The 17,108-nt window shown below is 42.2% G+C and overlaps 1 protein-coding gene across 1 annotated transcript; it reads left to right on the top strand.

Moving 5' to 3' along the window:
* The first annotated feature begins 1,985 nt into the window (after nt 1-1,985).
* Nucleotides 1,986-17,063, top strand: PPT1 (palmitoyl-protein thioesterase 1). Its single transcript, XM_006188039.3, has 9 exons — nt 1,986-2,139; nt 5,706-5,815; nt 6,043-6,170; nt 6,491-6,561; nt 8,097-8,199; nt 11,746-11,836; nt 12,689-12,787; nt 14,279-14,350; nt 15,566-17,063. The coding sequence occupies exons 1-9, from the start codon at nt 2,016-2,018 to the stop codon at nt 15,686-15,688; spliced, it is 921 nt and encodes a 306-aa protein (XP_006188101.1). The 5' UTR covers nt 1,986-2,015; the 3' UTR covers nt 15,689-17,063.
* The last annotated feature ends 45 nt before the right edge of the window (nt 17,064-17,108 follow it).

Genomic DNA, 17,108 nt, shown 5'->3' with positions numbered 1-17,108 from the left:
AGATAAAAGAGATGTTTAGGTGCAGCCATTATGGAAAACAGTATGGAGATTCCTCAAAAAGCTAAAAATAGACTTACCATATGATCCAGCAATCCCAGTCCTGGGCATGTATCCAGAGGAAACTCTAATTTGAAAAGACACGTGCTCCCCAGTGTCCATAGCAGCACTATATATAGTAGCCAAGACATAGAAGCAACCTAAATGTCCATTGACAGATGACTGGATAAAGAAGTTGTGGTGTATTTATATGATGGAATACTACTCAGCTATAAAAAAAAGAAAAAAATAATGCCATTTGCAGCAACATGGATGGACCTAGAGATCGTCATTCTAAGTAAAGTAAGCCAGAAAGAGAAAGAAAATACCATATGATATCACTCATATGTGGAATCTGCAAAAAAGAAAAAAGAGAACAAGAACTTATCTACAAAACAAGAAACAAATTCTCATAGTAAACAATCTTATGGTTACGGGGGAAAGGCGGTGGGAAGAGATAAATTAGGGAGTTTGAGATTTGCAAATGTTAACCACTATAAATAAAAATAGATTTTAAAAAGTTCCTTCTGTATTAAAAAAATGAGATGTTTATATGAAAACTAAGTTGAATGCCTTGGAAAAGCTTGTTAAAGGCAAGTTGCTAAAAAATTGTTAAATTAGGTATGGGTGAGAAATCTGTGATTGTAAAAATTACATACACTGAGAAAAATTTTGCATTCAGATTGCTTCAGAAGTGTCTTCCAGTTATTGCTCCACTTTAAGGAAACATTTAAGAGAAATTATAGATGATTTGCTAAAAGCAGGATGCACAAATCACTCCAAGAAGCACTTCAACAAGAGGCCCTATAATCACAGAAAAATCCTGAAGCTATCTCAAAAGACTGAAGGAATTAACATTTATAAGTCTTAAATTTAAAAAAATGCTTATAATATACAATAAACTTATTTTTAAAAAACAAAAACCAAACCATGCATTGTATAATCGAATTTTTCAGTTAACAACTAACCACCAGTTCCAAAAGCATCAGATAAAAGGGCTTCCGGTTTGTAACTAGCTTTTCCTTGACAATATATTGAGGACATTTGTAGAGTCACTATATATAAATCTACCTTATCCTTTATAAAACTCACGTCATGGTAGTCCATTGTACGATGGATACAGTTTAATTCACTTAACAAATTCTCCATTTAAACAATTTTGATGCTTTTCTGAAAAAAAATTTTTTGAGCAGGAAACTAAAATGGTGAAAGTGGACTGAAATAATGAATCTGGAGGTAGAACAGAAAAGGGGGAGATGGTGGATGAGAGAGGTTTCTGCAATAATTCAGCTCTGAGATTAGACCAGGAAGCGGAAGCGGCTTTTCCCATCGCTCTTACATACAACAGAAGCTCCTGTCAGTCTGGAAGCTCTGCCATCTCTAGAAAACACGTACCTTTCCCTCTGCCTTAGCTCATACTAGTCCTTCTCCCGAATTTCGTCTTTGTCTGTTGAAATCCTACCTTTCCTTCCCAATCCAGAACAAATACCACACAGCCTGCCATGATTAGCCCTGGAAATGATCCCTTTCCTTCCATTTCTGATAGAGAGCGGAGTCCTTCCTTTCTTCCTTCCTTCCACAAAGTACTTTTCTTCCAAAGGCAATACAGTGCAGAGGTTAAGGGCAACGACTTTGGATCCACCAATTTGCTATTTCTATGACCTTGGTTCCTAATACAAATGGTGTGCCTCAATGTCCTGACCTGTAAAATGGGGAGAAGTGTATTCGGCCTTGTTGAGAGGATTCAATCAGTTAACAGACGTAAACCACCTAAAATACTGACTGAAGCGTAGTAAGGCCTGAATAAACGTTGGCCGTGCATTTGATTTACAGCGGCGGACTGTCTACCAGAGAAACAAGCCAGGCCCTACGGCCATCTGCGCAGCAGCCCCGGCGGAGGCGTAGAGGGAGCGGCCCGCCCCCGCCCCCGCCGGCGCCAGGCCGGGGAGAGGGGAGCGCCGTCACGTGATTGAGTCAAGATGGCGTCGCCCAGCTGCTTGTGGCTCTTGGTCCTCGCTCTGTTGCCGGGGTTCTGCGCTGCCATAGCGCTGGGGCATCTCGACCCGCCCGCGCCGCTGCCGCTGGTGATCTGGCATGGGATGGGTGAGTGAGGGAGGGAGGGAGAGGAGGGTCAAAAGGATTTGGCTCCTCTTTCTCCTAGCCTGGCTTCGTGTCTGCAGAGTGAGAGTGTGAAGGGCGAGGATCATGGTCCCACAGCACCCGCCTGTCCCGCGACGTTTTAGGATTTGGGGGTTACACTGCATTGGAAAGAGAGATGCGGAATGAGCTGCCTTTGGTGAGCGCTCGCAGAGGACTGTGCACTGCGGTAGGGTTTTATGTGCCTGTTTAATCTCCATGGCGGTGGCGTCAGGAAGCGGCATCTGACACTTGCTCGGGAGAGCTGGGCTGTGGCTGCATGACCGCCGCATCCATCCTTTTATTCAGTCACATGTTGAGCAGAGATTTGTTAGGCACCTATAATTCATTTATACACTTAACGCATAGTTATTGAGCACCTGCTGGATGTTGAGGATACAGCAGTGAACTAAACAGACTAAATTCATTGCTCTTTTGGAACTGACTTTCCAGTGGGAGAGATAGACTATAAAGAAATAAAAAAGTAAAACACATAAGTGCAATGGAGAAAAATAAAGCAGGAAGGCGGATAGAGCCTGGAGGTGGAGGCTTGCAACTTTATAGAACAAGGTCAGGAAAGGATTCACTGATAAAGTGACTTTTGAGCAAAGACCTGAAGTGGATAAGGGAAGATGCCATGTGGATATCTGGTAGGAGTAGCAAATGGAAAGGCCCTGAGGCAGAAATATGTCTGGTGAGCATGTTCAAGGAATAACATCCAGGTCAGTGTAGCTGGAACTGGGTGAGGAAGGAGAAGAAAATAGGGATTTAGTTCAGGGCTGGGAGTGGAGGTTGGGCATGACACGGTAGCCTGCGGATGTTACTGAGCCTGCTAAGTCTACTGTAGGGACTTTGGCTAGAATGAGATGGGAAGTTCTTGTGGGGGTTTTGAGCAGATGAGTAACATGATCTTATCGGCATTTTAAAAGCACTCTGGTTGCTACCTTGAGAATAGATTGTAGAGGGTCATGGACAGTCACAGGAAGAAAAGTTAGGAAGATTTTGCAGTAATTGAAGTAAGAGATGATGGTGGCTTGAAACAGTATACTAATACAGGAGATTGTGAGAAATGGTTAAAGTTTAGATGCAGTTTGAAGGTGGAATGGATGAGATTTGCTAGCAGATTAGATCTGGGATGAAGGAGAAAGAAAGGAGTCAAGGATTTTTCCACGACTTTTGTCCTGGACAACGAGAAGGATGTTGTCGTTTTACCAAAATGGGGAAGCCTGTAGGATGACCAAATGTGAGGTGGAGAGAAAATCGAGAGTCTGCTTTTTAATGTACTAAATTTGAGATGTTTGTTACATATCCAGGGGTTGTAGAAGGTGTTTGGAGTGTGGAGTCCAAGACAGATACACATTGGAGATTTAAGCTGGGAGCCTTTACCATGTGGCTGCTATTTAAAGCCATGAGATCAGATGAGCTCACCCAGGGAGTGAGTGTACACAAGGGAGGGAAGAGGTCTAAAGACCAAGCCCTGAGGCACTCCCAACATTTGGAGGCTGAGGAGATGAGGAGAAATTAACAAAGGAGACAGTGATAGAATAACTAGGGAGGTGGTGGAGTCAGGAGAGTGCAGTGTCCTAGAAGCCAAGTGAAAATGTTTCTAGAAGGAGTCATCAGCTGCGAAATGTTGACAGGTCCAGTAAGATAAGGGCTGAAAATTGGTTATTGGATTTAGCGATATGAAGATGGCTAATGACCTTTTGAGGGGAGGGATGAGAGTGAGAGCCTTATTGGAATGGATTTTAAAAAAATGTTCAGAGAGGAATTAGAGTCAGTAAGTAGAGACAGTTCTTTCAAGGTTCTGTGCCAGGCCCCCGGGCTGCTACAGCAGAGTTAAAAGAGAACATAAGACAATCTGTCCCCTCCCAGAGCAGAGTCAGTCTGTAGGGGAGGCAGTTGAGTAACCAACAATTATAGTTCTGCCCCAGAAATACAAGATGCTCAAGGCCTTCTCCGTCTTTAAAAATGAATTCTTTTTTTTTTTAAACGAATTCTTAAGCTTACTCTCAGGTTGAAAATGGGATGATTAAGTTCAAAATGGAAAATGATTTCTGCCCACTTTTCCCACTTAGTGACCGCTTTGCTCCCTGTTCTTAGTTCTGTTTCCTTGAAACAGTGGGCGGGGGTTGGGGGGGAGACCAGGGCTGGGACTAGGGTAACTCAAGGAAGCCCTTAGTATACAAAATGTAAGTTAGAGGTCAGCTCTTGCATAAACCCGAGCGTGAGCGCCTCCTTAATTTTGTATTCTAGGCCCTTAATTTCTCTTACCCTAGTCCTGGCCCTGAAGAGAAATCAGATCCCAAATTACTTTAGAATCTATTAACCCCAAATATTCTGTATGATAAGGGAGAGGCCTATGCACCTCTGCTTATTTTTCAGTTGTCCCAATTATATTGTATGGGCTTTTGATGTTACCATGTTGATAAACATGAGCTGAGCAAAAAATGTTCTTTTTTTTTTTTTTGAGATGAAATTCGTAGAATGTACAATTAACCATATGAAAGTATACAATTCAGTGGCATTTAATGTATTCACGTTGTGCAACCACCACTTCTCTCTAGTTTCAAAACTTTTTCATCACCTCTGAAAACACCTGAACCCATTAAATAATCACTCTTCATTCCACCTATCCCCCCCAAGAAATGTTCAGTCTGCTTTCTGTCTCTACAGAGTTGTCTATTCTGGATGTATCATATAAAAGGAATTATACAATATGTGACCTTTCGTTTCTGGCTTATTTCACTTGTAAGAATGTTTTCAAGGTCCATCCATTTTGTAGCATGTGTCAGTACTTCGTTCCTTTTTATGGCTGAGTAATATTCCATTATATGTATATACCACAATTTGTTTGTCTATTCAACCATTGACGGACATTTGGGTGTTTTCCACCTTTTGGCTATTACAAATCATGCTGCTTTAAACATTCTTGAACAAGTCTCTGTAGGGACGTATGTTTCCATTTCTCTTGGGTATATATCTAGAAGTGAGATTCCTGGGTCATATGGTCATTGTGGCATTCAACTTTTTGAGGTACCATCAAACTGTTTTCATAGTGGCTGTATCATATTGCATTTCCACCAGCAATGTAAAGGGTTCCTATTTCTCCATATTTTTACCTATACTTGTTATTTTCCAATTTTTAAATAAATTTTTAAAAAAATTAAAGCCATCCTAGTAGGTGTGCAGTGGTGTCTCATTGTGATTTTGATTTGCATTTCCTTAATGACCAATATTGTTGAACATACATTCATGTGCTTATTGGTTATTTGCATATCTTCTTTGGAGAGATGTCCGTTCAAGTCCTTTCCCCATTTTTTAATTATGTTATCTTCTTGTTGAGTTGTAAGAATTCTTTTTATGTTTTGGATATTATCAGATATATAAAATCTGCAATTTTTTGGCAAATATTTGCTCTTATTCTATATGTTGTCTTTTCGTATTTTTGATGGTACCTTTTGAAGCACAAACTTTTTAAAAAAATAAATGATATTTTGATTTATGAGTTTCCTTGATTGTCTGTTGTCTAGGAGACAGCTGTTGTAATCCCTTAAGCATGGGTGCTATTAAAAAAATGGTTGAGAAGAAAATACCTGGAATTTACGTTCTATCTTTAGAGATTGGGAAGACCCTGATAGAGGTAAGGCCCTTCACGGCTCCGTTCCTGTGAAGGTTTGCTGATTGATTTCATGGAATGTACTCTTAAAATGCTTTACCTTGTATTTTTAGCAGCAAGTCATACACTGATACTTTAGTTTTTGAGTGGCTTGTGTGAGAGTACCAACCTAAACAAGTGTGCCTCCTAGAGAAGGTGCCAGTGGTTGTTTTCAGCCCCATCCTTTCACTTCTCTTTGGCCCATCTTTTAGGATGTGGAGAACAGCTTCTTCTTGAATGTCAACTCCCAAGTAAAGACAGTGTGTCAGATTCTTGCTAAGGATCCTAAATTGCAACAAGGCTACAATGCTATGGGATTCTCCCAGGGAGGCCAATTTCTGTAAGTCCCCTTCTATCACACCACTTACATGGAACTGATTTTTTGCCTTCAATTCAGATAAATCTGCTCCTCCAATTCTTTTGGAATCTCCGTCTCTCTTGAATGGAAAACTATTCTAAAATATTCCCATAGAAGAAGCTCTGTGGAGCTTAATTTATCCTCTATGAAGGAATAAAGATTTATGTTTGGCCATATCAGAGGAAAATCCTGAAACTTTGTGGCTGTGGGGCACCACAGAGGATTAAGTAGCCTCCTCTGGGCAGTTGATTGTTGATACATTTCCATCTTGACAGAACGGATAATCCTTATTTTTTCCCCAGGAGGGCAGTGGCTCAGAGATGCCCATCACCTCCCATGATCAACCTCATCTCCATTGGGGGACAACATCAAGGTAACTTTGGCCCTCTTTGCCAAAAAAATTCTAGCGGTTCTATTTGTACAAGAAGTCAGCCAACCTTGCAAAAATCCTATTTTTCTAGTTTATAAAATCTAGCCAGCAATGATGAAGAAATAGGATTCCAGAGGCCTAGAACACAAGTAAATTGTTAAGTTAGCATCTCCTTCTCTCCAGTCTAATTGACATGATTTTCTGAAGGTGAGATGGTTGCAGCCACGTAGCAGGTGGTGGTTGAGGAGCTAGGAAAGTCCAACAACCTTTCCTGTCTTCTAACATGGGTGCAGTCCTATTGGCTTTAGATTTAGGCAGAGAATACTGTCTAGGCCTTTTTTGTCTGGAAGTTTAACAGACAAGGTTAAATCCTTCAAAAAACAACAGGTTTGCTATTTAGACAGAATTACATACTTTGTGGGGGAAGATGTGTCTTTGGAATAGAACTTTATCTCTGTTCTGATGGATGTAGCTGTTACTGGTGTAGTGTAGGTGCAGAAAGCTTCTCCTTATAACCTGGAAACTGGATTCAGCCAATTAACTGTTCCTGATGGGCAAGTAATTTGGTATCATAGGTCCCTTTCACAGATAAGGGAAACTAAGACCCTGCCTACCTTGTGGGACATTTTCAGGGGATGCAATAAAATAATAGGAAGGAAAATGCTTTTTTAAAGTACATGTAAAAAAAAAAAAAAACAAAGAAAAAAGTACATGTAGTATTCAGATGCAAGCTGGTAAAAACAGCTTATTCATTCATTGATTCAACAAATATTTATTGAAAACCTAGAAACAAGACAAAGTTTCTGCCTTCATGAAACTTCCATTCTAAATTGGGGGAGAATAAACATAAAACAAGTAAACAAACAAAAATAAATACAGATAGTGGTAAATATGATAAAGAAAAATAGGATAATACTTGAGGGAAGAATAGTGGTTGTATTGGTGAAAGGTGTGGACTCTGGAGCCAAGCTGCCCTTTTCATATCCTGGCTCCATCACTTACTAACCTTGAACAAGGCATCTAACCTCTCTGTTTGAAAATTTCCTATCTGCAATATGGTACAAATAATGATTTCTACTCCACAGGGTGGTTGTGAGGATTAAATTAATTATTGCCAATACATGCTTAGAACTGGCATGCCTGGTACCCCAAAAATGTTATTGATGAGGAAGATGAGGATGGAGGTATAACTGGGGGAGGTGGGGGAAATGGGGTTGGACACTGCTTGAGTTAGGGTATCCAGATGTGACTTCTCTAAGATCCAAGAGATAAGAATGAGGCCAGTCATTGAAGCAGTAAGAGAGGGAAGTACATTCTCCATGGAGGAGAAGGTGCAAAGGTCCTGAGGCAGAAAAGAGTGTGAGAGCACCAGGAAGAAGCTAGTTATAGTATTAATTCTCAATACATTCTTTTCTTGAGGAATAAATGAGTAAGATCAGGGTCCAGCTCTGGTTTTTGTTTCTCACGATGCCCTGCACACAGTAGGTATTTAGTACATGATTACTGAAGGCGTGGATGTTTGTCTTCTACTACTGTAGGTGTTTTTGGACTCCCTCGATGCCCAGGAGAGAGCTCTCACATCTGTGACTTGATCAGAAAAACACTGAATGCTGGGGCTTACAACAAAGCTGTCCAAGAACGGTAGGTATCGTTAGCTGAAAAGGATACCAAACTGTCACTGCATGAAAATATCATGCTCACTTTCATGCTAACCGTGATTCTAGGCTTAGGTGCTAGTGATATTCAAATGAAATAGGTTTTTTTTTGTAAATATCTCTATACTATCTGCTTCATTTTATGGTAAGCCTAAAACTGCTCTAATATTAATTTAAAGAAAGGGAGGCCATTTTTCTATATAAGAAGAATGTAATTGCACCAATAAATTTTCATCTTAAAAAACAAACAAAAAAGCCTTTAGAAAATACTAGGCCCAAGGAATAATTGTTAATATTTGAAGGACAGATTTTTCTTTTTAAAGATCATTGTTTTATTTTATTTTTCTTAATGGAGGTGCTGGGGATTGAACCCAGGACCTCGTGCATGCCAAGCATGGACCCTACCACTAAGCTATAGCCCCCCACCAGTACAGATTCTTTATGTTGTTAGCATCGAGGGGTTAGTCTCCTACATCAGTGTCCTCAACTCCTCAGATGTATTTGGATGTTTAAAAATACATAGAATCACTTTCAGAGTGTGTTCTCCTTAAGTTGTTTCCAAACTTTTAAACATCAGACTCCCTGGGGAATTCATTAAATATAAATTTCAGGGCTCCATCCCTAGAAATTCAGATTCAGTAGGTCTACAGTATTCTGGGTGATGACTGAGATTTGAGATCAACTCAGATGATTGTGGCATCTATCCTACTGGTCTTCCAAGTGAATGATTCTTGTCTGATAGCAGCTCTTCAATACAGCACTTCCCTGAAGCCCTGTCCAACGTACAGCCTTGTGGATGACTGGCCTATAGAAGCTACCTGCAGCCAGCTCTTTTCCTTTCCTACCCATTGGCTGCATGCATAGTAACAAAGCTGTCTTGGGTCAACAGCACCACCTGATGGTCAGTGAGGGAAACTAAGAGACTGTCTCTCCACCTCCTTTCCTCAGGCAACTCCAACCACTGCTAAGCTTACCTCTTCCCTGGTTTGACTAGTCACAGCTGGGTTATTTATGTCCTGCCTTTTTTTTAAGTGAGTGTAGAGGCGCAGTCAGCTGTGGCGGTGGGGACAGCGACTCCTAAATCCTGGTTAAAAGTGGTACATAAATGGGTTTAAATCTTCTCTTTCTCTTTAACCTTTAATAAACTGGTAGTAAAAGAACAAAGAGTGATGAGCCCACACAGCAAAGAGAACAGGAGAGGAGAAAAGAAATAGAAGACGTCAACGTGTTTTTTTTCAGAGGCAGAAAGCAGGTGAATGAATGAGTGATCACTATTTTAGCCGAGCAGAAAAAGCTGAAACATTTCTGTCTGTGGAGGGATACACAGACAAGAAGGGACTAGCTTCACTTTTTGTAATTCCAGAAAGATTCGGGAAATAGACGCATGAGATACTTTGGAAGGTAGAGTATGTGTGTGGGACTAAAAGCAGGACTTTTTGTTGAAAATCTATATAAACGATGATCAAACTCCCCGATTCCCTTAAATGCACGTCCGAATGACTGATTCTCTCCCACCCTGAAAAGAGAAGCCAAATTTATCTTCTGGAGCCATTTAACTGGAGAAGTACCAGGCTTCGAGATAACAAGCACCAGGTGGTGGTAAATGCCTCAGTAAAAACCCATCCCCGCCCATCTAGCCCCCAGAATGGTAGCAGCCAGGCTCATTACCTGCTCAGCAGAAGTTTGACGGATCCCTCCCTGAGAAAACTCACTGGCCTCAGAGAAAAGCCCTTCAAGTTGATGGTTTGGAATCCTCCAGCAAATCTGGATGACTCCTGACTACCGTGTAGTGAACCCACCGTAGATAAGCTCTGTTCTTGTGCAGAGAGCTTTCGGTCAGCTCTGTAGTACCTTGTAGCCAAGGACCCCTCGTCAGACATCTGAGGAAACCTTCCAACATGAAAGACAGACCAAAGCAAACAAAAAGTAAAAAGGAACGTGAAAAAGACAGATGGCAATTCAAGATGCTGAAGAAAACCTAAAAAGAAAACCAACCAAACAAAAAAACAAATAAACCTATATTACTATCTTCAAAGACAAGAGGTCATCCATGACACTAGAAAAGAATACAGATGAAACTAGCAATCAGAGGGAGTAAGAGAAAGCTCCTGGAAATTAAAAGTATAACCAAAATTTAAAAAATGTGTTAGAGGTATGGGAATATAAGGTTGAGGAAATCTCCTGGAATTTAAAACAAAACTCAATGAGGTAGAAAAAAACAGGAAACATACTCTCATGAGGTGACATCCTAGGGGAGGAAAGAGGTCTCCAAGTGAACAGATGCACTAGATAACCTCTAACGGTGCAAAGGCCATGGCCGAAATAAACAGGATGCAGTGATGGAGAGTAATGGAGGAGGTACCTAATTTGGACAGAATGGTCTTGGAAGAAGAGATATTTAAGCTGGGATCTGAAGGATAATAAAGGAGCAGAGGAGATGATAAGAAAAGAGGAATCAGGCAGAGGGACCTTGAGCTGGGGACAAGTTTGTCTCATTCTAGACCAGGTGACTAGAGTTTAGTGATAGACAGGAGACTTGAACAGGGAAGCAAGGGCTACATCATCCAAGGACCCATAGGCTGCAAAGGAGTTTAGATTTCTTCTGAACGTCATGGGAAGCTATTGGGAGGTTTTAAACAAAGGAATAACATGGCCCGATTGATGTTTTTGGAAGATCTCCCCTTTGTGGAGAGTGGATTGTAAAGGAGGTAGGGGAGAAGCAGGCAGACCACTTAGGGGGCTGTTGCCAAGGCCTAGATAAGAGGTGATGGTAGCTTAGACACCAGGTGGCCACAGTGGGATGGAGGGAAGTGAGAGGACTTGAGATATGTTCCCTAACATTGTAGCTGAACTGGACTTGTCAGCCAGCCTACAGCTCACCATTTATAACAGTTTTCCTGGGAAATGCTTTCTGAGTTCTCAACAGCTCACTTACAGATTGGCTTTGAGGATCTTTTTCTAATTTAATACAGTTGTTTGCTTTTTCTTTTTAAAGTTTCTTGATACAGGTAAAATTTCCTTTTAACAAATGGCCAGTATGAGACTGAAAGAGGCAAATAGTCTTAAGTAGAGGGCTGTAGAGGGAGATGGTAAGAGCTGAAAGTGACAAAAGGAAATAGCTTTCTCTGCAGAATTGTCCTCGGCTGCCCTCTGCATCAGGGAAGATTCTGCTTGCAAGAGAGAAACCAGATCACAGAACAGGACAGCATGTGCCACCATGGTCTGGAGGCATGATTAGAGTGAGAAAGCTCAATGCCATAGGGAAGCCAATATTAATGAGGCCGCTTCCTAAATCTTTAGGACTTCCTGGACTGTGCTAAATAAATAGCACATGTGTGCCTCGGGTGTCTTGTTGATGAACTGTTTTGCAAGCAGAAGTCTTGTCTTTCCTATTAGAGGGTGAGGCATGGGACTTGTAGACTCTGGTCTTAATGTCCTTTTGAAGTCTCTTCGTGGCCTGTGCTCAGGGGCAGGTGCCAGACATGCTGACCAACGTGCATCTTGCTCACCTTCCTTTCTTTTCCTCCCATAGCCTGGTGCAAGCAGAATACTGGCATGACCCCATAAAGGAGGACGTATACCGCAACCACAGCATCTTCTTGGCAGATATTAACCAAGAGAGAGTAAGCACCCAACCCAGGCCACCGTAGTTGTGCATTCTTTTTTTTTTTTTTAATTGGGGGCATTGTAAATAGATTAGCAGTGACTGTTTACCCAAAATATCCCAGACAGAACCCAGGAAACAAGAAGTTCTGTTTTGGGGGGAGGTGGTGCTTATGAGATTCAGTTCCTTTTAAGAAGGCTGAAATTCACTTGGCTTTCTTCCCTTGGGTTCTTTCCCTTTGCTAGTGTTGAAGTAGCAAGATGAGTCAGTAGGTTGCTGGCTGGTGTACGTGTAACTTCATAGCTGCTGTCTTACCAAGGGGAGCCTTCCTAGTGGATCCCTTTGGGGTCATATTTTCTCAGAAGAGTGATTTGCTTACGAGAGAGACTGCAGAAGGGACTGAGTGTGCCCCAAGTTCGGGAGATTCTGGTTTGGGAGATTCTGGTAAACTAGATGGCTCGGTTTATAGTGGGCTTATCTGGAAGTTTTAAAAAAACAGTGAAATTTGAAGTAGGGAGTGGTGGGAGCAGGATAGTATAGCTGAACCACTCAGAATTTGCAGTTTCTTATTTTGCCTTGGCTTTTTCTGGCTAGAAGCCTTTAAGCTACATGATTGAGTCCTATGGAGTGCAGTGACAGATGCACGGTGGCACCTGTATGCTGTGGTTGGTTGGGGCATCGTCAGTCAATCAGATAGGATGATAAGACTGTACCAGGTATATTCTGGGCAGAAAGCTAGAAAAGCAGCTCATATCATGAAGAAACATGGTGGCCCAGGGTCAGGGAGACCAGAGCACTGAAAGGTTTTAATTCCTCTGCTGGAACCTGATGGCAGTGTCCCTCAGGTACTTACTACTGGCCCTTCCTCCAGGGTGTCAATGAGTCCTACAAGAAAAACCTGATGGCCCTGAAAAAGTTTGTGATGGTGAAATTCCTCAATGATTCCATTGTGGACCCTGTGGATTCTGAGGTGAGACACTGCTAAGGCCATAATGCCAGGAGCCCATCAGAGTGAATAGCATTAAAGTCCAGAGTAATTGCCCATTGGGGAAGACCTTCAGTCCCTTCCACCAGTCTTTGTGGAGAGCAGGGGTTCTTTCTGGAGGTCTGTAAATAGAACACTGAGGAGGGTTATAACCCCCCCACTGCCCAAAATTGTATGTTAAGTTGTGTACAGTTGACCCTTGAACAACATGGGGGTTAAGGGCGCTGACCCTTTGCACAGTCAGAAATCCGTGTATAATTATCGTAAGCCCTCTCAGCATCCACGGTATTGAAAAAACCCAGATAGAGGTTGACTCGAATAGTTCAAACCTGTGTCATTTAAGGGTCAATTGTAGTTGTATTCTCAGAGGGAGAGTCTATAATTTTTATCAGATTTTCAGAGATCTGTGATCCAAAAGAGATTCAGAATCACCAGCCCAAAGTCTAAATCTCTGGGGTTCACATTCAAGGGCTGCCTTGACCTGGCTTCGATTTGTCTTTCCAGCCTAATCTTGCTTCACGACCACTCAGTATCCTCTCTGATCCAGCCGTATTGTTCTACTGATGTGCCCCAGACTTGCCATGTGCTTTTTCTTTTGTGTGTTTTTGTTCATGCTTTTCAGTCTCCAGAATGCCCTTCCTTGGGCTCCTCCACCTGACAAGCTGTGTTCAGCTGTCAAGGCCAAACCCAGATGTCACTTCCTCCATCCAGGAGACCATCCCTCTTCCAAGCAGAATTTGCTCCCCCTTTTAAAGACTCATCAGCCTCTGTTATATCAGCACTTATCACACTGGGTCAGACCACCAGGGACTAGCAAACTACAGCCTGTGGGCTAAATCCAGCCTGCCACCTGCTTTTGTGTGGCCCACAAACTAAAAATGGTTTTTGCATTTTTAAATGGTAGGAAAAAATCAAAAGAATATTTGATGATGTGAAAATTTGAAATTCAGATTTCAGTGTCTATAAATAAAGTTTCATTAGAATGCAGCCATATTCATTTTTTAAAATATTGTCTGTGGTTGCTTTTGCATTACAATAGCAGCATTGAGTAGTTGAAACCACGTGGTCCTTAAAGCCTGAAATATTTTGTATCTGGTCTTTATAGAAAAGTCTGCTGACCTCCACACTAAACAATTAGTTGTTTCTGTGCATCAGACTAGAGCTTCTTGAAAACAGGGACTGTATACATATTCATCTTTTAATGTCTAGAGGTCAGCATAAGGCTTTTCATGGGGCAGGTGCTCAGTAATTGTAGGAAGCAGTGATTCTGGAAAATTGGAAAGCTCTTTGGATAGATCAACTCACCCGTCTGAATCCACCCTTAAAAAGAGAGGGCTTAAGACATGCTTTATTTCCCCTACTTGCTGCAGCTTTAGAATCTTCAGCGGGTTGGTAGTCTTAGCTACTAGCGAGTCTTAAATTTGTTTGGCAGTGTGTGCATTTGTCTGATCTGACCTCATTTCTTCCTCTCTCCAGTGGTTTGGATTTTATAGAAGTGGCCAAGCCAAGGAAACCATTCCCTTACAGGAGAGCACCTTGTACACACAGGTAACTGGGGAGGAGAGAGGCACGGCCCTTTTCAGCACCTGGCTCCTGAAGCTGCTAGGTGCTTTGGTGATGGACCTTGTCCCGTACATCCCCGCCCAGCAGGTGCTCATGAGGCGACTGACTCATGTCTGATCTGAGCAAGGCTTGTTAGGCTGATTGTTGCACTACCGCAGTCTACTTCCTGAAGATTGAAGGACCTGTACCTCATGGTTTTCAAGCAGATAAGAGAGACACATCTGTAACTCCGTCCTTCTGATAACAAGGTTTAGAACTGGCTTCCTTTGCTGAGGTACACTCTGCTACAAATCCAGGAAGCCCCCAAGCATGACAAAAACAGAGGAGAGGGCTGTTACTTTGAAACATTCACAGATGCGGAAGTCCTGTTTGTAAACCAGGCATTGACACAGGGAGCTCCTCCTGCAGGAGGCTGAGAGCAATGGAGTGTGAATTTTGTACAGCAGTAGGTCCTGTTCCTCACCACTGCTGGTTCTGGGACCTTCCACACTCTGAGGGTTTTATATTGGAGATACTCTCCCCCGAATGCACAAGTGCTACATCTGAGCCACTCTCCTTCTACTAGAATTCCTTTAAGTAATTTCACATGCCAGCTGTCTCCTCGGTTTTTCTCCTGCACCTGGCACCCCAACTTAGGTGACGTGAAAGGAAAGGGAAGCTGGGGTCTCTAAAGAGTTTTGGAAATTACAACTAGGAACTTATCATGAAGCTCAAATTGATGGTAGCTATAGCAGAAGCAATGTTCTGGCACCATCCTTAACCGCTCATCTTCCCAGCCACCCTTGTTCTGCGGCATCCTGGCTGTGGGCAGACTATGAACATGTCTGAGTTTTGTTATCCAAGTGTTGGATATGTTTTAAGTTACCTGGCTAATGTTCTCCTATCTTTGGCTCAGTCCCACTTAACTTGACATTTTGAGGCAGTTTTGTCCGTGTGGTCCTCCAGAAGCCTTGGGAAACTTCAGAAAGCAGAATATGAAACTCTGTATACAATGATCTCAATTGCTCATTTTTAATGCTTAAGAAAAAAAAAACTGGAGGGAAGTATCCTTTTTGGCATTTTCAACAATACACCTACATTTTAATACTCTGGGAAAGGATTGCATTTTGAGAATATATCTCAAGTTGACAGTCTATTTCTTTACTGTTTTACTATAAAACTTTTCATTAAGCCTCTGGATTATGGCCTGTCTCTCTGCAGGACCGCCTGGGACTAAAGGAAATGGACAATGCAGGACAACTGGTGTTCCTAGCTGTGGAAGGGGACCACCTTCAACTGTCTGAAGAATGGTTTTATACCCACATCATACCCTTCCTTGAGTGAAACCCTGGAGTTTGCACCAGAGCTCAGGGAACCCCTCACACTTCCAAACCAGTTCCCTACACGCCCATGCCTGAGCTCAGATCCAGCTTGCAACTAATCCTCTCTAGTCATCCTCTTACACACCGTGCCCGGAAAGATCTAAGATATGAATCTTATTGTTTGCCTCATCCTATCAGCATATGGTGTTAAATACAAGTTTAATCAGCTAATAACCATGGAGATTGTTTTACCACACTCTGATGTGGTCAGACCGTTTTCAGGAATCGGGAGTTTGCTGCAGGTCAGTGGCAGAAATGTGCCCAGGCCCAGAAAAGATGGAGCAAACTAAACCAATGAGATAAGACCCTTAAGACAGATGCCGTTTTCAGGAAAATCTAGCCACGTCTCAAGCCAAGAGGCCAGTACCCAGACCTGAGGTAGTCACATAAATGCTCTCAGTTGTGCTGGTAGAGGTTTAACCAGTGCTTAGAAAAGTAAAGTATTGCTTGAATGTGTCCCCATAATTTCTCTGAGGCTGCCCTCCCCTCTGAGTATGTTGCTTTCTGTGGTGTCTCAGCTGTTACTAGACAGATTCTGCCAGCCCACCATCTTGCCTCCGTAGTACTTTTTGTCTCCTCAGGTAGTGAATTAGTTGCTCTGTCACAGAAGGAGGGAAGTAGCGCCCAACTGGATTGCTTAAGTGAGGAAGTGTACGTATTGCTTAACTTAGATGGGGGGAGGCGGGGAGAGGAGGTCAAAGGAAAATGTAGACATTAAAATGAAAAAGAGGTAGCTGGTTCTTTCCATTCCATCCTTGATGAACCTGTCCTTTATATGACGAGTGGTCTGGATTCTAGAGTCACTGTCGCTAGCATCAGCAAAGAATGGGAGGGAAAATGTGGAGATCAGGCCTTCTAACTGCCATGTCAAAAATTCTTATTTATCAGCACGCTCCAAACTGCTTCTGATGTGTTCTGTGAAAAAAAGATTGCTCAAAAAGCTTAGGGAATATTCCATATCCTTTTTCTGCTCTTGGAGATCAGCCCATATTAGAATATTAAGGACTCTGAAAATTCCTGTTACAGTAAAGAGAATTAACCTTACCCTGCTGCTTCCCACAGTATTTGAGCATGGCTGTCTTAGCTCCTACTCCCTCATCCCATGAAAACCGAGCGACTTTTTGGAAGACTGTTCTGCAGAACGCCAGTTTGGGGAAATGAGTAACCACATTTGAGGGAAGCATCTTGTTAGGGCTGCAGAGTTTACCTTTTATGATCTTTCCTTCACCTCTCTTAAGACTTCTCTCTAAACTAAAAGAAGAGAGGATGAAAGGCAAGAAGTGGGGGGATGTGAAAATAATTTTTTGAAGTTGTCTAAAATAAAGAGTAGTTTCTTATCCTTGGTGTCATTTTTTCTTATCTCTGTGCAGCAAATATCATAG

The sequence above is a fragment of the Camelus ferus genome, chromosome 13 (genome assembly GCF_009834535.1).
Source record: "Camelus ferus isolate YT-003-E chromosome 13, BCGSAC_Cfer_1.0, whole genome shotgun sequence".
Lineage (NCBI taxonomy): Eukaryota > Metazoa > Chordata > Mammalia > Artiodactyla > Camelidae > Camelus > Camelus ferus.
Note: the sequence above shows the minus strand (reverse complement) of the source record. Positions and strands in the feature narration are given on the sequence as shown.